General features: G+C 43.5%; 1 protein-coding gene, 1 long non-coding RNA gene and 2 other non-coding genes across 4 annotated transcripts in view; 1 reads left to right on the top strand and 3 right to left on the bottom strand.

Annotated features, from left to right (window-relative positions):
- LOC147034645 (uncharacterized) overlaps window positions 1-2,650 on the bottom strand; it is a 28,293-nt gene extending 25,643 nt beyond the window's left edge. The window contains exon 1 of the long non-coding RNA XR_015060345.1: window positions 2,440-2,650. This is a non-coding gene — a long non-coding RNA (uncharacterized LOC147034645). The remainder of the gene's footprint in view (window positions 1-2,439) is intronic.
- Window positions 2,651-2,822: 172 nt separating this feature from the next.
- TRNAY-GUA (transfer RNA tyrosine (anticodon GUA)) lies at window positions 2,823-2,914 on the bottom strand. The gene is given in 2 exon segments: window positions 2,823-2,858; window positions 2,878-2,914. It is a non-coding gene; the product is annotated as a tRNA-Tyr (tRNA).
- Window positions 2,915-10,357: 7,443 nt separating this feature from the next.
- Window positions 10,358-10,449, bottom strand: TRNAY-GUA (transfer RNA tyrosine (anticodon GUA)). Its single transcript is given in 2 exon segments — window positions 10,358-10,393; window positions 10,413-10,449. It is a non-coding gene; the product is annotated as a tRNA-Tyr (tRNA).
- A 9,194-nt stretch (window positions 10,450-19,643) lies between these two features.
- Window positions 19,644-26,025, top strand: part of LOC147034648 (neuronal pentraxin-2-like) — a 149,105-nt gene continuing 142,723 nt past the window's right edge. Inside the window, exon 1 of the mRNA XM_085886728.1 lies at window positions 19,644-22,392. Coding sequence (XP_085742854.1) covers window positions 21,991-22,392 — 402 coding nt within the window. The 5' untranslated portion in view covers window positions 19,644-21,990. The remainder of the gene's footprint in view (window positions 22,393-26,025) is intronic.

Below are 26,025 nucleotides of genomic sequence, written 5' to 3' on the forward strand. Positions count from 1 at the left end.
CTCATTCCTCCCCACACATTTTTCTTGTCAAAGTCTGACTCTATTTTGTCCTTGAATTCTGCTTCTGGTGTTTCCCTCCCTCAATACTTACCTCCACCACCGGAGGTGGAGGTTGTTTGTTTGTCTATTTGTGTAAAGGATATCTCAAGAAGTTGTGGACAGGTTCGGTGTGTGACAAGGACGAACTGATTCGATTTTGGTGAAGGTCTGGATCCGGACCCGACAGCGAGAATGTACTAAGTGATTCTTCAACATTGAGAGATTGGGCCAAGAGCAATATGTTGCACGATATCTGAAAAAGTTGTAGACAGATTCGGATGAAACTTGGTGGACAGTTTGGTGTGCGACAAGGAAGAAATGAGTCGATTTTGGTGAAGATCTGAATCCGGATCTGGATACGAGATTTGTTTAATTTATAAGTGATTCTTCACCATTGAGAGATTCGGCCAAAAACGATATAATACTGTAGACCATGATGTTTCAAAAATGTATTGGGCCCGATATGTTCTCATGGATCAGGCATGACGTGGTGGAGGTATGCGCTCTTCCGAGTGCCCTTCTAGTTCCTTTTGTTCTTGACTGTCAACAAAAAAGGATATAGGAGGATGACCAGGGAGAATGTGGGGAGGGGGTATGATGTTCGCACAATTTATTCTCAAAATTGAATGATTTATCGAGACATATTCATAATTATTAAACCCAACTCATGTGTCACGAAACTCTGACGACCTCAACGGGTCCTGCAGTTTATCCCACCTTGTTGGGTCGTCTGGGAAACCACTTTGCCTCAAGTATTCATGATGGAGCTGACTCGGCCTGAGGCTCCATGGAAGGTGAAAGACATTTGTGCAGGATGGCGGTGATAATTCGACTCCTCTTCGTGAAAGCCACCATGGGAACTTTGATGTCCACTATCTATTTCGAGCAAACAGTACACCAAGCTTCATCTCCATCCAAAGTGCAGCACACTGATGAATCGTCCTCCCTGTGAAGCACCAGAACGACCGTTTAGAGCTGAGTCGAGACAAGAACACAAGCTCGACAACTCAGGGGCAAATGTGTGCACCAACAAAGCCGACATGACCTTTCCCACCTGTCACAAGAAGTGCTCGACAAAGAATACACACACAATGAACTTTAACACAGGAGGCCAATTGGTCCATCAGGTTCACAGAAAATAAACATCACGAATTAAATTAATCAAATTATGGATTTAATTTCACAGTGAATTGGGAGGAAAAAAACGAAAAACTGCTTCAAGCCAGATTCAAACCAGCAACCAAAGGATGTCTTTGGAGTGATCACCACTACAGTCCTCCACTCTACCAACTGAGCTATCAAAGGATACATCACAATGAAAACTATCAAAATATTATACCACGTGATGGATAACTATACAAGGATACCATGTGATGGATAACTATACAAGGATACCATGTGATGGATAACTATACAAGGATACCAGGTGATGGATAACTATACAAGGATACCATGTGATGGATAACTATACAAGGATACCATGTGATGGATAACTATACAAAGATACCATGTGATGGATAACTATACAAGGATACCATGTGATGGATAACTATACAAGGATACCATGTGATGGATAACTATACAAGGAGTGGAAGGGAATGTAGCAAGAGGGGAGGGAGGGCAGCACGAGAGGGTGGGGAAGGAAGGGTGAGGAGTGTGGAAGTCAGCACTCGTTGGTGGAGAAGGCAGCACGAGGGGGTAGGGGAGGAAGCATGAGGGTGGGGATGCAGTGTGAGGAGGGGAAAGCATCATGAGGGATAAACTGATTCAGAAAAAACAGAGAAATTTTGCATGGATAAACGTACATATGTACATTCGGATGGACGGACAACCCGAAAACATAATACCAACAATGACTTGTTACACTTGAGGCAGAAAATGTGTGGAATTACAAATATATATATATGTACAGGATGCCAACATCCCAATGAGAAAGGGGTCTGCGTCTGCACAACCAAACAGTTGGAGACCTTCCTGAACACCTCGTCCAAAAAGTTGATTTGCCACAGTACGGATTACAACAACTCTTGCTGACGCGGGCCTGGGGCAAGCCGAAGGTTCGGAGATGGTCTATTCCATCCGAAACTTTGTGTTTCCAACACACATGGGAAGGCCATACCTGTGGCTTGTCGATGCGCAGGATACGTTTAAGATGATGAAATTTCATATTCATCTTATTCGAGAGGAAAAAAAGGGGGGGATGGTGGGAGTGGGAGCTGTGTGGGTGGTTACAAATACATATTTCTTGTTTGGTTCCAGGGCCACAAGAGAAAAGAGAACGGCAGTCAGAAGAGCACTACCTCCTACAGGCTGAACAGTTTATGTTTTGGATCCCACTGATAGACCACATCTGGATCCGGATCTGAACCAAAATCGAATCGGCATATTCTTGTAATGTACCAATTCATCCTGTCGGAAAGGTACTGCGGGATCTTTGATGTCCACCATCGATTTCTCACAATCGGTACACCAAGCTTCACCTCCATCCAATGTGCAGCACGTCGATGAATCGTCCTCCCTGTGAAGCACCAGAACGACGGTCCACAGCTGAGTCGAGATTCGAACACAAGTTTGACAACTCAGGGACGAATGTGCGTTTAACAAGGTCTGTATTACCTTTCCCACCTGTCACAAGAAGTGCTCGACAAAGAATACACACACAATGAACTTTAACACAGGAGGCCAATTGGTCCATCAGGTTCACAGAAAATAAACATCACGAATTAAATTGATCAATTTATGCATTTAATGTCACGATGAATTGGGAGAAAAAAACTAAAAACTCCTTCGAGCCGGATTCGAACCAGCGACCTAAGGATGTCTTTGGAATGATCATCTCTACAGTCCTCCGCTCTACCAACTGAGCTATCGAAGGATACATCACAATGGCCAACTATCAAGATATTATACCACGTGGTGGACAACTATATAAGGATACCACGTGATGGATAACTATATAACGATACCATGTGATAGATAACGATATAAGGATACCATGTGATGGATAACGATAAAAGGATACCATGTGATGGATAACTATATAACGATACCATGTGATGGATAACGATATAAGGATACCATGTAATGGATAACGATATAAGGATACCACGTGATGGACAACTATATAAGGATACCACGTGATGGATAACTCGATAAGGATACCACGTGATGGATAACTATATAAGGATACCATATGATGGAGAACGATATAACGATACCACGTGATGGATGACTATATAAGGATACCATGTGATGGATAACTATATAAGGATACCACGTAATGGATAACTATATAAGGATACCACGTGATGGATAACTACATAAGGATACGATATGATGGATAACTATACAAGGATACCATGTGATGGATAACTATACAAGGATACCACGTGATGGATAACTATATAAGGATACCATATGATGGATAACTATATAAGGATACCATATGATGGATAACTATATAAGGATACCACGTAATGGATAACTATACAAGGATACCATGTGATGGATAACTATATAAGGATACCATGTGATGGATAACTACATAAGGATACCACGTGATGGATAACTATATAAGGATACCATATGATGTATAACTATATTAGGATACCATATGATGGATAACTGCATAAGGATACCATGTGATGGATAACTATACAAGGATACCATGTGAGGGATAACTATACAAGGATACCACGTGATGGATAACTATATAAGGATACCACATGATGGATACCGATGTAAGGATACCACGTGATGGATAACTATATAAGGATACCATGTGATGGAAATGTGTCGAAGGAAACCATATGATAGATTACTATACAAGGATAACATGTGATTGATAACTATGTAAGAGTTCCACATGATGGATACCTATGTAACGATACCATGTCATTGATAACTATGTCAGGATACCATCTGATGGATAACAGCATAAGGATACTAAGTGATGGATAACTATACAAGGATACCACGTGATGGATAACTCTGTAGGGATACCACTTGATGGAAAACGATACAAGGATACCATGTGATTGATAACTATGTAAGGATACCACGTGATGGATAACGATATAAGTATGCCATGTGATTAATAACTATGTAAGGATACCACGTGATGGATAACGATATAAGGATACCATGCGATTGATAACTATGTAAGGATACCACGTGTTGGATAACGAAACAAGGATACCATGTGATTGATAACTATGTAAGAATACCACTTGATGGAGAATGATACAAGGATACCACATGATGAATAACGATGTAAGGATACCATGTGATGGATAACTGCATAAGGATACCATCGGATTGATAACTATGTAAGGATACCACATGATGGATAAAGATATCAGGATACCACATGACGGATAACGATATAAGGATACCACATGATGGATGCCGATGTAAGGATACCATGTGATGGATAACTATACAAGGATACCATGTGAGAATGGTATCCTTGCACAGTCCCATAACTCGAATCCCATTGAGAATCTGTGGAAAGAGTTGAAGATTGCTCTTCACCGACGCTCCCCATCCCACTTGACAGAGGTGGAGCAAATCTACAAGGAAGAATGGGAGAATATCCCCAAATCCAGATGTGCAAAGCTGATACAGACAGACCCACGGAGACTCGGAGCTGTAATCGCTGCCAAAGTTACTTCTCCAAAGTATTGACTCAGGGGGTTGAACACTGATTGACGGAAGACTTTTCAGCTCTTCATTTTTAATTAATTTGTAAAAACATCTAAAAATATGTTTCACCTCTGCCATCTTCGAAGATGGATGGAGGTTACGTTTTCACCCCTTTCTGTTTGTTTGTTTGTTTGTGAACAGTATTACGGAAAAACTCCTCGACGGATTTCGACGAAACTTGGTGGAGGGGTTAGGTATGGTCCAAGGATCATGCCATTAAATTTTGGACTTGGTCCCCCCCCCAAAAAAAAATTGTTGGAGAATTTTTTTTTTTGCATTTCTGCATGTTTTAAGTGATTTCCAACCCCCCCCCCCCCCAAAAAAAATTGTTACCCCCCTCCCCCAAAATAGAGAATTTTTTTGCATTTCTACATGTTTTAAGTGATTTCCAACCCCCTCAAAAAATTGTTACCCCCCCCCTCCAAAAAAAAATTGAGAAATTTTTTTTTTTTGCATTTCTACATGTTTTAAGTGATTTCCAACCCCCCCAAAAATTGTTGGAGAAATTTTTTTTTGCATTTCTACATGTTTTAAGTGATTTCCAACTCCCCCCCCCCAAAAAAAATTGTTGGAGAAAAAAATAGATTTTTTTGCATTTCTACATGTTTTAAGTGATTTCCAACCCCCCCAAAAATTGTTGGAGAAAATTTTTTTTTGCATTTCTACATGTTTTAAGTAATTTCCACCCCCCCCCAAAAAAAATTGTTGGAGAAAAAAAAATTTTTTTTTTTGCATTTCTACATGTTTTAAGTGATTTCCAACCCCCTCCCCCAAAAAATTGTTTGAGAAAAAAAATGGTTTTTTTTGCATTTCGACATGTTTTCAGTGATTTCCAACCCCCCTCCAAAAAAGTTACCCCCCCCCCAAAGAAGGGAAATTTTTTTGCATTTCTACATGTTTTGAGTGATTTCCAACCCCCCCCCCAAAAAAAAATTTTTAGAGAAAAAAAAAACTTCGAGAAATGTTTTTTTTTTTTGCATTTCTACATGTTTTAAGTGATTTCCACCCCCCCCAAAATAATTGTTAGAGAAAAAAAAATGTTTGCAACTTTTTTTTCAACAAAACTTCGATTTCTTCTTTTTGCATTTCTGCATGTTTTAAGTGATTTCCAACCCCCCCCCCCCCGCCCCAAAAAAAATGTTGGAGAAAAGAACTATAACTGTCAGCACTGTTGACATCATATTTAATGAATAAGATATGAGGTTCACTTGAGTGACCCAGCAGTATTGGCGGCGGAGGTTTTGCACTCTCCCGAGTGCTCCCCCTCTAGTTACCTTCGCATTCTGCGAAAGGTTGTTTTGGTCTCTGTGTATTTATTTATTTGTGAATATGTGTGTTTGTTTGTTATTCGCATAACTCAGAAACTATTGAACCGAATTGCATGAAATTTGGTGGGATGATTCGTGAGTATCCAAGGATGATTTGATTAGATTTTGGGAGCGATCGGGTCAAAGGTCAAGGTCATGAAAAGGTCAAAAACACTCTTTTGAGCATAACTTCCTTCATAATACAGCTATTGACATGCAACCACCGCCATATTGTTCCATGACGAGATACCTTTCGGATATGAAGTGTCGGATTTGACTTAACCTCATCGGAAGTGCGTCTAAATGACGTCACATGATGACGTAAATTTTCAATTTTCGATCTCATCAGTTTTGATCATACCGTTTTGTAGGACTTACCTTAAGGACGTCACAAACCAAATTTGACTTCGATCGGACTGACCGTTATGACGTCTTTGATGTTTGAACATCACGTTTTTCAATTGTGGCTAAAATGTCCTGATATTTTACATTCAAATATCTATATAATTTATAAAGCAAAGTCTCCCAAATCCAGGCATTAGAATCAGTACCAAAATATCTGTTTATTGATGTCCAGGTTTTGCCAATTAACTCTGTAGTCAAGGTCAAGGTCACACTCAAGGTCAAAATATACTTGTAGGCATAGCTTCAGATCTAATATAGCAATTGACATGAAACCAGCGTTAAAACGTTCAGTGAACTACGGAGCTTTCAGAATGGTAGTCCCCGATTGGACGTAACGTCCCCGGAAGTGCATCAAAATGACGTCAAAAGATGACGTCATTTTTCAACTTTTTAATTTTTCAGTGTTTATCATTCCATTTTGTTGGACTGCCTTCAGGGAGGTTACACACCAAATTTGACGTCAATCGGACTGACGGTTGTGACGTCATGGAAGTTTTAAAATGACGTTTTCCAAATGTGCCCGGAAAAAAGCTGCGGCAGCGAAGGTATGCGCTCTACCGAGTGCCCGTTCTAGTTTCACTTTGTCATGATTTGGTATTTTGTGTAGATCGGTGATAAAATTTTGTTAATTTGAACCATTTTAAATTCAGCCTGGAACACAACAAAATGTGAAAATGTCGAGGGGTGAGAATACTTTCTGAAGGCACTGTGAATATATACTGTATGTTCACCAACAAATACCACCCATCACTTTGCTAATGGGAATACTAAGAGGGGAGAGAAAAAGTGGGGGAAGAGGGAGGAGATGGAGGGGAAAAGGAAGGGAAGGGAAGGGAAGGGAAGGGTGAAAAAATTGTGCCCAAACAGTAACATTTTCTTTTTAACCTACGTGTTCAATATAACACCAGGTGGGAGCATTTAAAACCCAGACTATCAACCTGACAAAAGCCTGCCTGCATGCTCGTACATGTAGTGATCTTTGCACCCTTCTGGTCGGCTCACTCCAAATTTGATTCATAAATGCTACACTCTGGGGAAGCTGTTTTTAATTCAAACGAAACCATCAGTCCGAAATAGTCCCCTAAACTAGGGGGAGGGGTGGGGATTAGGGGAAGGGGAGGGGAGGGGATTAGGGAATGGGGGAGGGGTGGGAGAGTGAGGGATGGCAAGGACAAAGGAGGGAGGAGGGAGAGAGGAGGAAGGGAAGGGAGAGAGTGAAGAGAATAGAAGAGGAGAGGGGGGAAGGAGAGGGGAACGGGGGAGTGAGGAGAGGGAGGTGGGAGAGAGGAGAGGGAGGAGAGAGAAAGGGGGTGGGGGGAGCAAGGATGGGTGAGGAAAGGGGGAGCTGGGAAGGGAGGAAGAGCGATGATGAAGGAGAGAGGATGGCGAGAGGAGGAAGGGAAGTGAGGGAAGGGGGTGGGAGGGAGAGAGAGAGTGCGAGAGAGAGACAGAGACAGAGACAGAGATCAGAGAGACAGAGACAGAGACAGAGACAGAGACAGAGACAGAGACAGAGACAGAGACAGAGACAGAGACAGAGAGAGAGAGAGAGAGAGAGAGAGAGAGAGAGAGAGAGAGAGAGAGAGAGAGAGAGAGAGAGAGAGAGAGAGAGAGAGAGAGAGAGAGAGAGAGAGGGAAAGGAAGGTGAGAGAAAGGAGGTCGGGAGAGCAAGGAGGGAGGTGGGGTTGGGGATCTTGGAGGGGTGAGGAAGGGGGAGCGAGGAAGGGAGGGAAAGTGATGATGGGTAGGGGGGTGGGGAGAATGACGTCGAACCAAAACCAAATGTCGCTATGCACTCTGGGAGGAGGTAAGCGTGAGGGGAGGGTTTCTCGACTTACCTTTGGCAGTGGGACTTGTGTAGAATGGGGGTGGGGGAGGAGTGGTCAAACAGAATTAAACAAAATGAGGGACATCAAAACAGGATGTTAATACAACATGTGGAGACTGCCCGGAGATTCCATGGGGTGGAGAGGGGTTGGGATTTGGGAGGAACATAGCATAAGGGGAGTGGAAGGGAATGTAGCAAGAGGGGAGGGAGGGCAGCACGAGAGGGTGGGGAAGGAAGCATGAGGGATAAACGGTTGCAGAAAAAACAGAGAAATTTTGCATGGATAAACGTACATATGTACATTCGGATGGACGGACAACCCGAAAACATAATACCAACAATGACTTGTTGCACTTGAGGCAGAAAAAGAGTACAATTACAAATATATATATATATATATATATATATATATATATATATATATATATATATATATATATATATATATATATATATGTTTGTACAGGATGCCAACATACCAACGAGAAAGGGGTCTGCATCTGCACAACCAAACAGTTGGAGACCTTCCTGAACACCTCGTCCAAAAAGTTGATTTGCCACAGTACGGATTACAACAACTCTTGCTGACGCGGGCCTGGGGCAAGCCGAAGGTTCGGAGATGGTCTATTCCATCCGAAACTTTGTGTTTCCAACACACATGGGAAGGCCATACCTGTGGCTTGTCGATGCGCAGGATACGTTTAAGATGATGAAATTTGATATTAATCTTATTCGAGAGGAAAAAAAGGGGGGATGGTGGGAGTGGGAGCTGTGTGGGTGGTTACAAATACATATTTATCTTGCCAAAACGAAGTTTTTGCAAGATATGTCAGTCAGCTTGTTAGGGTTAGGCATTGGAAATTTTTGTAACTTCACATATCAGAGGCCTATAGAGGTCCCTTTCAGCGCATAAAATTTTCAAGGTCAAGGTCAAAGGTCAAGGCCACTTTGTCGAAATCAGGGGAGTCGACGAAACCCATATTTTTTGAGTAATTTTGATCGGACAGTCTTCAAACTTCATGGGAATATAGTTCATGGTCTGGCGCTCAGCTGATTATTTTTTGGTGGCGATCGGCCTTGACCTTCATGGTTAGCGCTGGAGGTCGAAAGTTTTTGACCCCAAGGTCAAATTTTGAAATCTTAGATACCATATCGAGTAATACCTCATATGAAAGCGCTTGATCAGTGCTTTCCAGATCTGTCAAAAGTTTGACGCTATGACGTCATGAGGGATAAACGGTTGCAGAAAAAACATCATATGACGTCATGACGAAAAAAGGATTTTTCATGAAAATTTTATTTCCTCAGTTCTCATCAAAATCTCTTGATATTTCATGTACAACAGTCCTGGAGAGATACCATTAACCGTACGAAAATATAAAGGTCAAGGTCAAAGGTCAGGGTCACAAAAAGGTCAAGCATCAAGGTTGACGAAACCCTTATTTTTTGAGTAACTTTAATCGAATAAATAAGTCACTCATGTTCACATTTTGGCAAGATACTGGTCACCCTGGGGGTGACATTGGTTTTTATTTCTTGTTTGGTTCCAGGGCCACAAGAGAAAAGAGAACGGCAGTCAGAAGAGCACTACCTCCTACAGGCTGAACAGTTTATGTTTTGGATCCCACTGATAGACCACATCTGGATCCGGATCTGAACCAAAATCGAATCGGCATATTCTTGTAATGTACCAATTCATCCTGTCGGAAAGGTACTGCGGGATCTTTGATGTCCACCATCGATTTCTCACAATCGGTACACCAAGCTTCACCTCCATCCAATGTGCAGCACGTCGATGAATCGTCCTCCCTGTGAAGCACCAGAACGACGGTCCACAGCTGAGTCGAGATTCGAACACAAGTTTGACAACTCAGGGACGAATGTGCGTTTAACAAGGTCTGTATTACCTTTCCCACCTGTCACAAGAAGTGCTCGACAAAGAATACACACACAATGAACTTTAACACAGGAGGCCAATTGGTCCATCAGGTTCACAGAAAATAAACATCACGAATTAAATTGATCAATTTATGCATTTAATGTCACGATGAATTGGGAGAAAAAAACTAAAAACTCCTTCGAGCCGGATTCGAACCAGCGACCTAAGGATGTCTTTGGAATGATCATCTCTACAGTCCTCCGCTCTACCAACTGAGCTATCGAAGGATACATCACAATGGCCAACTATCAAGATATTATACCACGTGGTGGACAACTATATAAGGATACCACGTGATGGATAACTCGATAAGGATACCACGTGATGGATAACAATACAAGGATACCATATTATGGATAACTATACAAGGATACCACGTGATGGAGAACTATATAAGGATACCATGTGATGGATAACTATATAAGGATACCATGTGATGGATAACTACAGAAAAGATACCATGTGATGGATAACTATACAAGGATACCACGTGATGGATAACTATACAAGGATACCATGTGATGGATAACGATACAAGGATACCACATGATGGATAACTATACAAGGATACCATGTGATGGATCACGATATAAGGATACCATGTGATGGATAACTATACAAGGATACCACATGATGGATAACTATACAAGGATACCATGTGATGGATAACTATACAAGGATACCATGTAATGGATAACCATATAAGGATACCATGTGATGGATAACCATATAAGGATACCATGTGATGGATAACTATACAAGGATACCATGTAATGGATAACTATATAAGGATACCATGTAATGGATAACTATATAAGGATACCATGTAATGGATAACTATATAAGGATACCATGTGATGGACAACTATATAAGGATACCATGTGATGGATAACTATATAAGGATACCATGTGATGGATAACTATACAAGGATACCATGTAATGGATAACTATATAAGGATACCATGTAATGGATAACTATATAAGGATACCATTTAATGGATAACTATATAAGGATACCATGTAATGGATAACTATATAAGGATACCATGTGATGGATAACTATATAAGGATACCATGTGATGGATAACTATACAAGGATACCATGTGATGGATAACTATATAAGGATACCATGTGATGGATAACTATATAAGGATACCATGTGATGGATAACTATACAAGGATACCATGTGATTGATAACTATGTTAGGATACCATGTGATGGACAACTATACAAGGATACCATGTGATGGATAACTATACAAGGATACCATGTGATGGATAACTATACAAGGATACCATGTGATGGATAACTATACAAGGATACCATGTGATGGATAACTAGAAAGGATACCATGTGATGGACAACGATATAAGGATACCAAGTGAAGAATAATTATATGAGAATACCATGTGATGGATGACTATATACGGATACCATGTAATGGATAACTATGTAAGGATGCCATCTGATGGATAATGATATAAGGATACCATGTGATGGATAACTATATCAGGATACCATGTGATGGATAACGATGTAAGGACACCATGTGATGGATAACTATATTAGGATACCATGTGATGGATAACTATACAAGGATACCATGTGATGGATAACTATACAAGGATACCATGTGATGGATAACTCTACAAGGATACCATGTGATGGATAACTATACAAGGATACCATGTCATAGGTAACTATATAAGGATACCATGTGATGGATAACTATACAAGGATACCATGTGATAGATAACTATATAAGGATGCCATGTGATGGAAATCTCTCGAAGGAAACCATGTGATGGATAACGATATAAGGATACCATGTGATGGATAACTATATAAGGATACCATGTGATGGATAACTATACAAGGATACCATGTGATGGATAACTATACAAGGATACCATGTGATGGATAACTATATAAGGATACCATGTGATGGATAACTATATAAGGATACCATGTGATGGATAACTATACAAGGATACCATGTGATTGATAACTATGTTAGGATACCATGTGATGGACAACTATACAAGGATACCATGTGATGGATAACTATACAAGGATACCATGTGATGGATAACTATACAAGGATACCATGTGATGGACAACTATATAAGGATACCATGTGATGGATAACTATATAAGGATACCATGTGATGGATAACTATACAAGGATACCATGTGATGGATAACTATATAAGGATACCATGTGATGGATAACTATATAAGGATACCATGTGATGGATAACTATACAAGGATACCATGTGATTGATAACTATGTTAGGATACCATGTGATGGACAACTATACAAGGATACCATGTGATGGATAACTATACAAGGATACCATGTGATGGATAACTATACAAGGATACCATGTGATGGATAACTATACAAGGATACCATGTGATGGATAACTAGAAAGGATACCATGTGATGGACAACGATATAAGGATACCAAGTGAAGAATAATTATATGAGAATACCATGTGATGGATGACTATATACGGATACCATGTAATGGATAACTATGTAAGGATGCCATCTGATGGATAATGATATAAGGATACCATGTGATGGATAACTATATCAGGATACCATGTGATGGATAACGATGTAAGGACACCATGTGATGGATAACTATATTAGGATACCATGTGATGGATAACTATACAAGGATACCATGTGATGGATAACTATACAAGGATACCATGTGATGGATAACTCTACAAGGATACCATGTGATGGATAACTATACAAGGATACCATGTGATAGGTAACTATATAAGGATACCATGTGATGGATAACTATACAAGGATACCATGTGATAGATAACTATATAAGGATGCCATGTGATGGAAATCTCTCGAAGGAAACCATGTGATGGATAACGATATAAGGATACCATGTGATGGATAACTATATAAGGATACCATGTGATGGATAACTATACAAGGATACCATGTGATGGATAACTATACAAGGATACCATGTGATGGATAACTATATAAGGATACCATGTGATGGATAACTATATAAGGATACCATGTGATGGATAACTATACAAGGATACCATGTGATTGATAACTATGTTAGGATACCATGTGATGGACAACTATACAAGGATACCATGTGATGGATAACTATACAAGGATACCATGTGATGGATAACTATACAAGGATACCATGTGATGGATAACTATACAAGGATACCATGTGATGGATAACGATATAAGGATACCATGTGATGGATAACTATTTAAGGATACCATGTGATAGATAACTATGTAAGGATACCATGTGATGGAAATCTGTCGAAGGAAACCATATGATGGATAACTATACAAGGATACCATGTGATTGATAACTATACAAGGATACCATACTATTGATAACTATTTAAGGATACCAAGAGATTGATAACTATACAAGGATACCACATGATGGATACCTATGTAAGGATACCATGTCATTTATAACTATGTCAGGATACCATGTGATGGATAACAGCATAAGGATACCAAGTGATGGAAAACTATACAAGGATACCACGTTATGGATTACTATGTAAAGATACCACGTGATGGAAAACGATACAAGGATACCATGTGATTGATAACTATAGTCAGGTCAGGTTCAATCTGTGACCTGCTACAGGTACCATGTAAACCTGTACTAACCTGTTCCATGGTCGGGTTGTCGGCGACTAAACAGTCTCCGCCACCAGGTTTTCTGGTGAGGAGGGTGTTTGGATATGGACACCCAGCAGGATTAAAAACAAAACCTGTCAAAGGGCGGAGGAGCTCCTTGTGAGCCAACAGCCATCCATATCTAGTGCCCAACTGTGTCTGCGGACGTCCTCCTGCAGTTGGGTCACTTCTTATTAGGAGGTTGGTGGCAGGATTTGCACTCCGGCCACCGTAAAACCCTTCATTCCGCAAAACGTAAAAACGCAAAAAAATCTGAAAACCCACTCCGTGGGAGTACCTCCTGTGCAGCTTCCCTTCGCAGGGCAGCTCACCAGATGACGGGATTGGGGCAAAGCCTTCGGGACCCCTAATCTTTGATAGGAGGGAAACCACGGGGTAACATCCCTGGGTCAGATTGCGGGAGAGTGTGTCGGAGTGGTGCTGAGGTGTCGTCCACCAGACGGCGGTCTCCTTGGGTTAACCTGAGGCGGTCCCTTCGGGTGGGTGCCTGGAATGTCCAATCCCTAAGAGAGGATGATCACCTGTCTCTGTTATCATCTGAGCTCAAGCGTTTGGACATCGGGATTGCAGCTCTCTCTGAGGTTCGGAGACCGGATTGCGGCGAGATAATGGTGGGTGGTTACACCTACTATTGGTCTGGTCGCTCTGATGGTTACCATACCCAAGGAGTTTCTGTAGCTGTGTCCAATAAGCTGACCCCAATGATAATTGAGGTAACACCGGTCAACGAGCGTATTATGAGATTAAGGATTCGTCACTCCTTAGGTGTCATTTCCCTGGTCTCTATTTATGCTCCGACTGAGGTGAGTGATCTCACCGTGAAGGACGCATTCTACGCCACGCTCGAGTCTGTGGTTGATCAGTGCCCCAGACGAGATACACTTCTAGTCTTGGGGGATTTCAATGCATCGACTGGAACTGATAGGGATGGTTATGAGGTGTGTGTTGGTCCCCATGGGTCAGGAACTATGAACCAGAATAGCACTAAGTTCCTTGACTTTGCAAGAAGTCATGGACTTAGGGTGGCTGGTTCATGGTTTCAGCGCCCACAAGCTCATCGCTGGACTTGGTATTCCAACGCTGGCGGTGTGGCAAAGGAGATTGACCATGTCCTCATTGACGGTCGTTGGAGGATGATCCAGAACTGCAGGGTCTACCGGAGTGCTCAGTTCCTCAATACTGACCACAGGCTTGTTGTAGCAACTCTAAAGCTGCACCTTAAATCCTGGAGAATGGTACCATCCCAGCCGAGGCTGGATGTTGCCAAGCTCAGGGATGAGAGAGTAGCTGAGGAGTTTGCGAACAGGCTGAGTGGACACTTGGGGGTCTGGGTGCTTTGGGGGGTCCTGAAGAGTTGTGGAGCGCCTTCAAGACCACCGTCCTTGATGTTGCCGGTGGATGCCTTGGAACTCACCGCAGGGCAAAGAAGAATTTTGTCTCTCAAGGGACACTGGATACCATTGACCAGAGTCGCAGGGCCAGGCTGAATGGCAGAGCTGAGCTGTTCAGGGAGCTGAGGCGTAAAACTGTACGTGCACTGAGGATGGACAAGGAGGCCTATGTGCGAGGAATCTGTGAGGGGGTAGAGCATCACCTGTGGACAGGTGATTCTCGTCCCGCTTACAGGGGAATTCGCGCATTACGTTCATCCAAGCCCATCCCTCGGAGCACTACAGTTCGAGCAGAGAGTGGTAGGCTCTTGACAGAGGAGTCTGAAGTGAAGGCCCGCTGGGCCGGTTACTTTGAGCGGTTGTACCAGGCTGATCCCCCAACTGTCGAGTTGGACGTCAAGGGTGTTACAATCCCTGTTGCTGACCCTCGAATCAACTGTGGTCCACCTTCGCTTGTGGAAACACGGGCTGCGGTGAACCAGTTGAAACGGGGCAAAGCTCCAGGGATCTGTGGCATCCATGCTGAACTTCTCAAGGCTGGTGGAAATGCTGCACTCGTGTCGTTGCATGCAGTTTTGTGCTCTGCCCGGAACACAGGCATCATCCCAACTGACTGGAAGAGGGGCCTTGTTGTCCCTCTCTGGAAAGGGAAGGGTGATCGCCAAGACTGCAACAACTACCGAGGGGTGACGCTGCTCTCAGTGCCGGGCAAGGTCTTTGCTCGGATAATTCTCGATAGGGTTCGCCACCATCTGCTTGAGCACCAGCGTCCAGAGCAGTCAAGCTTTACACCAAAGAGGTCAACGATTGACCGTACCCTTGCACTTCGTGTCCTCACCGAACGTAGACGAGAGTTTCGGCAGGGGCTGCTTGCAGCCTATGTTGATCTCTGCAAAGCGTTCGATTCAGTGAATCGGGATGTCCTCTGGAGGATTCTTGGTCTTCGTGGGGTGCCACCAAAACTGATCGATCTGATGTCTGAACTCTACTCTGGTACTGAGAGTGCTGTGAAGTGTGGTGGTACCATCTCTGACTTATTTCCAGTTGTTACTGGAGTTCGTCAGGGATGTGTACTTGCCCCCACACTTTTCAGCACTTGTATGGACTGGATTCTTGGGAGGATGTCGGAGAGATCAAGTTGCGGTGCGTCATTTGGGAATGTCAAGATCTCGGACCTTGACTTTGCAGATGATGCAGTCATCTTTGCGGAGACTTTAGACATCCTCTTGGGGGCCCTCGAGGTGCTGAATGAGGAGTCGGAGCCGTTGGGATTACGGGTTTCTTGGGTCAAAACTAAGATCCAGGCTTTCGGTGACATCTTGGATGCTGCTGTCCTGTCTGTGTCTGTTTGTGGTGAGGATGTTGAGGTCGTGGAGAGATTCACTTACCTTGGCAGTGATATTCATGTCTCTGCTGGCTGCGAGTCAGAGGTCAATCGACGTCTGGGTCGGGCCTGGGGAGTCATGGATTCACTGGATCATGGGGTGTGGCGCTGCCGGTACCTGTGCGGGAGGACGAAAGTCTGAGTCTTCAGGTCCTTGGTACTTCCAGTCTTGCTCTATGGGTGCGAGACTTGGACTCTGACCAAGGATCTGAGACGGAGACTTAATTCCTTTGGTACCAGGTCTCTTCGGAGAATCCTTGGCTATCGCTGGTCGGATTTTGTGTCCAACGAGCGGTTGCTGAGAGAGACTCGGATGAGATTTGTTACCTGCATAGTCCGTGAGCGTCAGTTGCGGCTGTATGGACATGTGGCTCGTTTTCCTGACGCTGATCCTGCTCACCAGATTCTCTCAGCGAGGGAGTCTCATGAGTGGAGTAGGCCAGTGGGCCGACCACATGCCTCCTGGTTGCAGCAGGTTGACCATCATCTCAAGGAGATGGGGATGGGCCTGGCATCTGCCTGGGGGATGGCCAGACGGAGGCCCCTGGAGTACCGGCGGAAAGTGGACGCAGCGACGTGCTGCTCTGGCACATGCTCCCATGCCTGACCTGACCTGATAAGTATGTAAGGATACCAGGTGATGCATAATGATACAAGGATACCATGTGATTGATAACTATGTAAGGATACCACGTGATGGATACCAATGTGAGGATACCATGTGATTGATAACTATACAAGGATACCACGTGATGAATGACGATACAAGGATACCATGTGATTGATAACTATGTAAGGATACCACATGATGGATACCGATGTTAGGATACCATGTGATTGATAACTATGTCAGGATACCACATGATGGATAACGATGTAAGGATACCACATGATGGATACCGATGTAAGGATACCATGTGATGGATAACGATGCAAGTACACCATGTGATTTATAACTATGTAAGGATACCATGTGATGGATAAAGATATAAGGATACCATGTGATTGATAACTATGTAAGGATACCATGTGATGGATAACGATACAAGTATACCATGTGATTTATAACTATGTAAGGATACCATGTGATGGACAATGATATAAGGATACCATGTGATTGATAACTATGTAAGGATACCACGTGATGGATAACGATACAAGTATACCATGTGATTTATAACTATGTAAGGATACCATGTGATGGATAAAGATATAAGGATACCACATGATGGATACCGATGTAAGGATTCCATGTGATGGATAACTATATAAGGATTCCATGTGATGGATAACTATATAAGGATACCATGTGATGGATAACTATACAAGGATACCATGTGAGAATGGTATCCAAACACAGTCCCATAACTTGAATCCCATTGAGAATCTGTGGAAAGAGTTGAAGATTGCTCTTCACCGACGCTCCCCATCCCACTTGACAGAGGTGGAGCAAATCTACAAGGAAGAATGGGAGAATATCCCCAAATCCAGATGTGCAAAGCTGATACAGACAGATCCATGGAGACTCGGAGCTGTAATCGCTGCCAAAGTTACTTCTCCAAAGTATTGACTCAGGGGGTTGAACACTTATTGAGGGAAGACTTTTCAGGTTTTCATTTTTAACGAATTTGTAAAAATATTTCTAAAAACATGTTTTCACTTTGTCATGATGTGGTATTTTGTGTAGATCGGTGATAAAATTTTGTGAATTTGAACCATTTTAAATTCAGCCTGGAACACAACAAAATGTGAAAATGTCGAGGGGTGAGAATACTTTCAGAAGGCACTGTGAATATATACTGTATGTTCACCAACAAATACCACCCATCACTTTGCTAATGGGAATACGAAGAGGGGAGAGGAAAAAAGGGGGAAGAGGGAGGAGATGGAGGGGAAAAGGAAGGGAAGGGAAGGGAAGGGTGAAAAAATTGTGCCCAAACAGTAACATTTTCTTTTTAACCACCGTGTTCAATATAACACCAGGTGGGAGCATTTAAAACCCAGACTATCAACCTGACAAAGGCCTGCCTGCATGCTCGTACATGTCGCGACCTTTGCACCCTTCTGGTCAGCTCACTCCAAATTTGATTCATACATGCTACACTTTGGGGAAGCTGTTTCAAATTCAAACGAAACCATCAGTCCGAAATAGTCCCCTAAAACAGGGGGCAGCGGTGGGGATTCGGGGAAGGGGGAGGGTGGGGATTAGGGGAAGGGGGAGGGGTGGGGATGAGGGAATGGGAGAGGGGTGGGAGAGTGAGGGATGGCAAGGACAGAGGAGGGAAGAGGGAGAGAGTAGGAAGGGAAGGGAGAGAGTGAAGAGAATAGAAGAGGGGAGGGGGAAGGAGAGGGGAAGGGGGAGTGAGGAGAGGAAGGTGGGCGAGAGGAGAGTGAGGAGAGAGAAAGGAGGTGGGGGGAGCAAGGAGGAGTGAGGAAAGGGGGAGCAAGGAAGGGAGGAAGAGCGATGATGTGGTGGGGGGGGGGGTGAGGAGAGTGACGTCTCACCAAACGTCGCTCTGGGAGGGGTGGGTGGGAGCGAGGAGGTGTGGGAGAACTAGTGAGGAGGAGGTGGTTTGGGCGAAGGTAAGTGTGAGGAGAGGGGTTCTCGACTTGCCTATGGCAGTGGGACTTGTGTGGAATAGAGGTGGGGGAGAGGAGTAGTAGAAGAGGATTGAACAAAATGGGGTACATTATAACAGCATGTTAATACAGCACGTGGAGACTACCGTGAGATGTGTATGGGGGTGGAGAGGGGTTGGGATTTGGGAGGAGGATAGCATGAAGGGAGTGGAAGAGAATGCAGTGTGAGGGGAGGGAAGGCAATGCAGTGAGAGGGGAGGGAAGGCAATGCAGTGAGAGGGGAGGGAAGGCAATGCAGTGAGAGGGGAGGGAAGGAAATGCAGCAAGATGGGAGGGAAGAAAATGCAGCAAGAGTGGAGGGAAGGAAATGCAGCGAAATGCAGAGCGGAGGGAAGGAAATGCTCTTCCGGTCGAAAGTTATAGAACACCCCCATTTTTCAGTTTTTCCTGAAATATAAGCAGTTCAGGACCAGTGAATAACCGGAAATGGTACAAAGCTAAGCAAAAACTGCCAGAGGTTAAAAAAAAAGGTTTAGGATACCAAAAACTGAAAAATAATGTAAATTTCAGAGTTGCTAAAGAAGGCCCTTTTCAGGCAACAAGTAATGAGTGAGCAACTGCAGCTGTTCTGCAGCAATGGAAGTAAATTAAGCCTTGAAAGTTGATGCAAACAATTCCTACATGTGTCCCAGCTTTTGTTGATTAGTTACAAACCCTCTGTCTGTATAAAAGCAGTGTTGGAACAGACTGTGTTGCTGCACCCTCTGAAGCATTATGTGGACAATATTGCACTGCAAGAAGTAGTATATTGCTATCATAATGGCGAGAAAAAGACAATTAACAAGGGAAGACAGACAGACCATTATAACCCTTAAAAGTGTCGGTCTTTCCTTTGGAGAAATTGCAAAGTAAGCCAAGGTGTCAGTGAGTAGAGTTTCCTGCACCATCAAAAGGCACATGGAAACTGGAGGAAACTCTGACAGGAAGAGGTCTGGCAAACCCAAAGCCACAACACAATCAGAAGACAAGTTTCTGAGAGTCAACCAGCTTGTGTGATGGGCGGCTCACAGCACAGCAGTTTCAAGCACAGCTTAACACTGGTCGAAGTAAGGAAGTCTCAGTTTCAACTGTGAAGAGAAGACTTCGAGCTGCAGGTTTGACAGGTCGAGTGGCAGTAAGAAAGCCATTGCTAGGATGGCTAAATAAGAAAAAGAGGCTTGCCTGGGCCATGAAGCACCACCAGTGGACTACTGAAAACTGGAAGAAGGTCTTATGGACCGATGAATCAAAATTTGAAATCTTCGGTTCATCACGCAGGGTTTTTGTACGCCGTCGGGTAGGCGAAAGGATGGTTCTTCAGTGTGTGACACCAACTGTCAAACATGGAGGAGGAAGCGTGATGATCTGGGGCTCTTTTGCTGGATCCAGAGTTGGTGACTTGCACAGAGTGACTGGCACCCTGAACCAAAAGGGTGACCACAGCATTTTTCAGCACCATGCAATACCCTCTGGTCTTTGCCTAGTTGGTCAGGGGTTCATCCTACAGCAAGAAAACGACCCAAAACATACCTCCAGGCTTTGTCAGAACTACCTTAGAAGATAAGAACAAGACCGTAGGCTTCAAATCATGGAATGGCCAGCATAGTCTCCAGACTTAAACCACATCGAGCTGGTTTGGGATGAACTGGACAGAAGGGTGAAAGCAAAGCAACCTACAAGTGCAACACATTTGTGGGAACTTCTGCAAAAGTGTTGGGAAGAACTTTCCGAACAATATTTGATTTCCATTGTAGAAAGAATGCCACGAGTATGTTCAGCTGTTATATCTGCAAAAGGTGGCGACTTTGATGAGTCAAAAATTTACATTAAATTTTGTTCAACAAAACGATTCCATGATTTCTTTTTTTTAAATCTGCAATTGTTTATTTGTTCTATGTTTTAATTCCAGAGTACATTGAAACATTAAACTGCTTAAATTTCAGTAAAAACTGGAAAAATGGGGGTGTTCTAAAACTTTAGACCAGTAGTGTATATCTTCAGTAGATATCTACACATATATAGAGTCGTGCTGTATTCAATTGTGCATTATCAGACCATTGTGAGTTTCTCGTTTGTGTCGAACCTTCTCATGGTCCCACCCTAGATATGTATGTGCTGGTATAAATATATGCCGAGGGTGGTATTAAACAAAGTCGAATGCACAAAATAGAGATGTTCAGACTTTACGGTGAAGAAATTCAGGAAACTTTCCTAGTTCTTATCTTCATAACGAATCCACTCTGTCTCTGACACCCTCGCTAATGTCCACACAACTTTAATTCTTCACATCTTCGCACCTCTAACTCTCAGCCCGCTGTCGAGGCCCGCCCGTGCGGCGTGCCGTCGACCAATAGGCACCGCTTGTTTTTTGTGCTCCTCCCACTTTTAGCACCTCCCCCTGCTGCAGTCAGCACGTTGCACAGGCGCGCTTTGCTTTCAACTACATCGCAGCAAGTTCGCGTCGCCAGTGTCTCATCGCCGCTTTCTTTCTCGCACGATAGTTTTCCGCTCTCCATATTCATTTGTTCACCCTATATTTCCCACTTTCACTTGAAAAGTCCATTTTCCATCCCCGTCTTGTCTTCACTTTCCATAAAGGACGTGCGATAAACTCCCAACCCAGAGTGTGAGCATCCATAGACATCACCATGCTGTGGCGCACATTCATGCTCAGCGTGCTCTGCACTTTCAGGGATGCAAAGAGCATTCGCGCTGGCCGAGGCGACCCGACTCGGTTACTGTGCAGTGCCGTGCCACCCGGTGAGGACCCGGTGTGCAATGCACCATCACCTCACGGCACCTTCACCCATGACACCACCGTGATACGCCTGCGTGAGACCGTGCTGTTGCAGAAAGAGACCATCCTGAGCCAAAGGGACACGATACATGAACTCCGCTCAGAGCTGGGGCGCTGCGAGGTCGTTCGGGACAAGGCGCGGCAGGAAACGGGGAATGCCATGGAGGATCGACCACCAAATCGGTCGGCCGAGATCTTAGATGAACTTGGGAGAACCATGCGACTGCTCAAGCACCGACTTGAGAGTCTCGAGGTGACAGTCTGTACTTCATTCGTTTTCTTTCTTATTTGCTTTTTAAAATGGTATGGCGATGGCGGTGCACCTTTTTTGTGATGTGAAATCTGTTAGTTTACCTTCTCCTGCGTGGACTTATCTGTCCCAGAATGTTTGCCAGTATTACTCTTATACACGGCCAGGGGCCCAACCAGTACATCACTTGACCTTAAATGAATTACCTTATCATGAAAGTGTCCCAATATATTTACGATGTTGCTACAAGTACCAGGCCAGCCCCACAACCTGAAATGAACTCTCTCAAGTCTCACCCTCCCAGCCACATGTTCATCATTCCCAGAGAGAGACAGACAGACAGACAGAGACAGAGAGAGAGAGAGAGACCGACACAAAGTGAGTGAGACACAGAGAGAGACAGAGACAGAGATCTATAAAAGTTATTTCTTTCGGACATCGTTGTACTCCCTCCTGGTTTTGATGCTCTAACTACGATGCGATGAGGGCTCTCGTGTCTGTCTACAAGTGTGTCGACAAACCTTGACATGATGCCGTCAATTTGGCAATGTGTTTGAGATCAACGATGTTGTTAAGCTGCAGTAGCCAGCCGAGAGATCAACCAACTTGTACCAAATCGAAACGCTCTTGGCACCTTACAGAACACCACCTGAGGGCCATACCGAACTAACGACAATCCACCATTAATGTTTTAATTGGCCCGGAGGAGCAGTGGCACAATACAATGCATGTCAATGTACATATCACAGTCAGTCGACTCTATGTCGAGGTGGTCCTGAAAATCGCTCTGCCATGCCCAAAACAAAAAATCTTGAAAAGGTCAGCTCAGGTAAATATAATCTCCATAAAGCACTGATATCATTGTTTTTCGGTGGTTTTCAAGTTTAACAGCAATCCGCAAGATGTCTGCGAGGACCCCGGGGCAGGTGGAATCACGCCCCGAAGAGGTCAAGGAGACCCAAGAAGGCTCCACGCACTTCGTATCAGATTATTATTTTTTTTTTCCTTCTCAAAAATTATTTCTTGCTCAGAAAGTGGGTTTATACAAATCAACTGTATTTTATCACATCAAGGTCCACATCAACTTAGTGTTCTCTTCATTTCATCGTTCGATGCAGCTTCAATCAGAATAAGTCAGAAACAAGAGGAATTTTGTGAGTTTGTCCCAGCATGCATATTCATTTGAGGACGGATGAGAATCATCAGTGAATGTTCACTTTTTTTTTTGTCTCATGCTACACAAACTGCTCATGACATTAGTCTGTGGACTGCATATGTAGGGATGGTTCCAAAAAATTACTCCACCCCACATTTGTAATAGAAACAAACAAGGAAGATCAATTAAGCCTCATCATATTCCTTTCACACTGTAAAAGTGCACAAGGCTGATTGGCAAGGAGTATGGATATGAACAGGTCATCACTCCCACACAGGTTACCCTGAATGGTTATCAACCCAGCACACTGGTACTGATTTTGCCAAACTCAGGAGGATAACAGGCTGAGTCAACCCCACCTGGCATGAATTTAACAGTCGACAGGGGGATTGAACTCAGGAATTGACTATAATTCTTCTTCTGCAGTCTTCAAGTTCAACATCTCTCCTTGTTCTTATTCTTCCTCCAACATTGGCATTACATGGCTGAGAGTAGTGTCACTTGCTGTGGGTGCGGCTGTGCCGTTGATGCAGTGTCCCCTTTATTTTAAAGCAGGAATTTGAGGTTTGTCCAAGGTGCCGGCAATAACTCACCCGCTCTTCATGAAGGACACCGCGGGATCTTTACCGTCCAGCAACTATAAATGCCGGCAGATGGACACTCCGTTTAACGTTCATCCAATGTGCGGTAGGGACATCCATTGAAATCTCACCCTGAATGTTTAAACACTGAGATTCAAACCCAGGCGAGACAGCTCAGAGGCGAGTGAGCATTCTTCTCGGCTGTCCTGGCAGTCTTAACAGCATTCATAAAATAGTTAGAAATCAATGCTAAAGTACAAAACTGCCAATAATCAAAAGTACCAGATTGTTCTTTCTTTCTTTTTTTGTATACAGTCAAGGTCTTTGGAAGAGTTAAAACACAGTAACGGATCATAGTGCAGTAGATAGTAGAAAAATCGTGCAAATTATGATACAGGCATCAAATTTGGCATTTCTGTTCTGCGGGGATTTCTGATCAAATCTGCCTGATTGGCCGTTTGAAAATCCAGATTTTGAAAAACAAAATAAAATAAAATAAACTTCAAAAAAATTTAAAGTCACAGCTGGCTGAAATTCTTGAAGCGCAAGTGAACATCCCAGACAGAGAACCAAGGGGAGATGCAGTCATCGTTGATGGCTCAGCACTTATCAATTCCCCACCTCCACGCACTTCAAAGATATTTGATGACTATGCTAAAGAAGACATCATCCCAAAGGTGGAATCCTATGGTGCCAGGTACGAGAGGGTGGACGCAGTGTTTGATGTGTACAAGAAGTCAAGTCTGAAGTCCGAGGCAAGGAATCAGAAGAAGAGTGACAGGAACCAGTAAGACCCCAAGTAACTGGAGAAGCTTTCTTCGAGATGACAGCAACAAGACTGAGCTGTTTTACTTCCTTGCGGAAAAGATGTGTGAAGCACAGACAACAAGCACAGTCATTGTCACAAAAGGAGAAGATGCCATGAGCAACATAAGGAAGTCACTGGATGCTGTGTCTCCATGTTGTCATGAAGAAGCTGACACTCAAATATTTGTACACGCCAGGGATGCAACGACGGATGGTAGCAAGTCCATTATCATTAAGGCTAATGACACGGACGTACTAGTCATAGCAATATCTGTACTGCCATCCTTACAGGAACTAGGTCTTGAGAACATGTGGATTGCCTTTGGCCAAGGAGCCAAGGTGCGATGGATTCCGGTCCATGAGGTAGGTTCTGCAATAGGGCCTGAGAAAGCTGGAGGGATCCCATACTTCCATGCGTTCACTGGATGTGACGTCGTGTCTGCCTTCCGCGGTAAAGGGAAGAAAACTGCATGGCAGACTTGGAACGGCTTTGATGATGTTTCTGAAACATTCACCAATCTCAGCCAGCATCCAACATCGATTCGTGATCTTGACTTTTTTAAAGTATTTTTTTTTCTTCAAATTTTTCAAAATTTGGATTTTCAAATGGCCAATCAGGCAGATTTGATTAGAATCCCCTGGAGAACAAATGTGCCAAATTTGATGCTTGTATCATCATTTGCACGATTCCTCAAAAATTGCTGTTATCTGCCCCACTACAAGTGCAAGGTTGAGGGACAAAATAGACGGAGACGGACGACAAGGGATGCTGGAAATAATGAATGATAGGGGAGGATTTATGAGGTGGACAAGACGGAAACAGAAACAAACTCTCAGGAATGAAAACTGGAAACTTGGGGGATTTAGGTAGTTTCACCAAAAGGCAGTTGGTGATGCTCCCTGCAGAAAAGTCGAGGGAGGAGGTGGGAGGGGAAAGCACGGAAAGAGTAGAAGGGTGCAAGACCTGAAAGGAGGCAGTGAAAGGCAGACAGGGCACCGTCCTGTCTGCAATGGCGTAGTGATAGGCCCATAAACTCAGCTTCTTCACGGGAGATTCTAATAATCTTGAAGGCCTTGGTTTCCATGGCGTCA

Source organism: Eptatretus burgeri, chromosome 1, assembly GCF_056783735.1.
Source record: "Eptatretus burgeri isolate ZD-2024b chromosome 1, Ebu_testis_v1, whole genome shotgun sequence".
Lineage (NCBI taxonomy): Eukaryota > Metazoa > Chordata > Myxini > Myxiniformes > Myxinidae > Eptatretus > Eptatretus burgeri.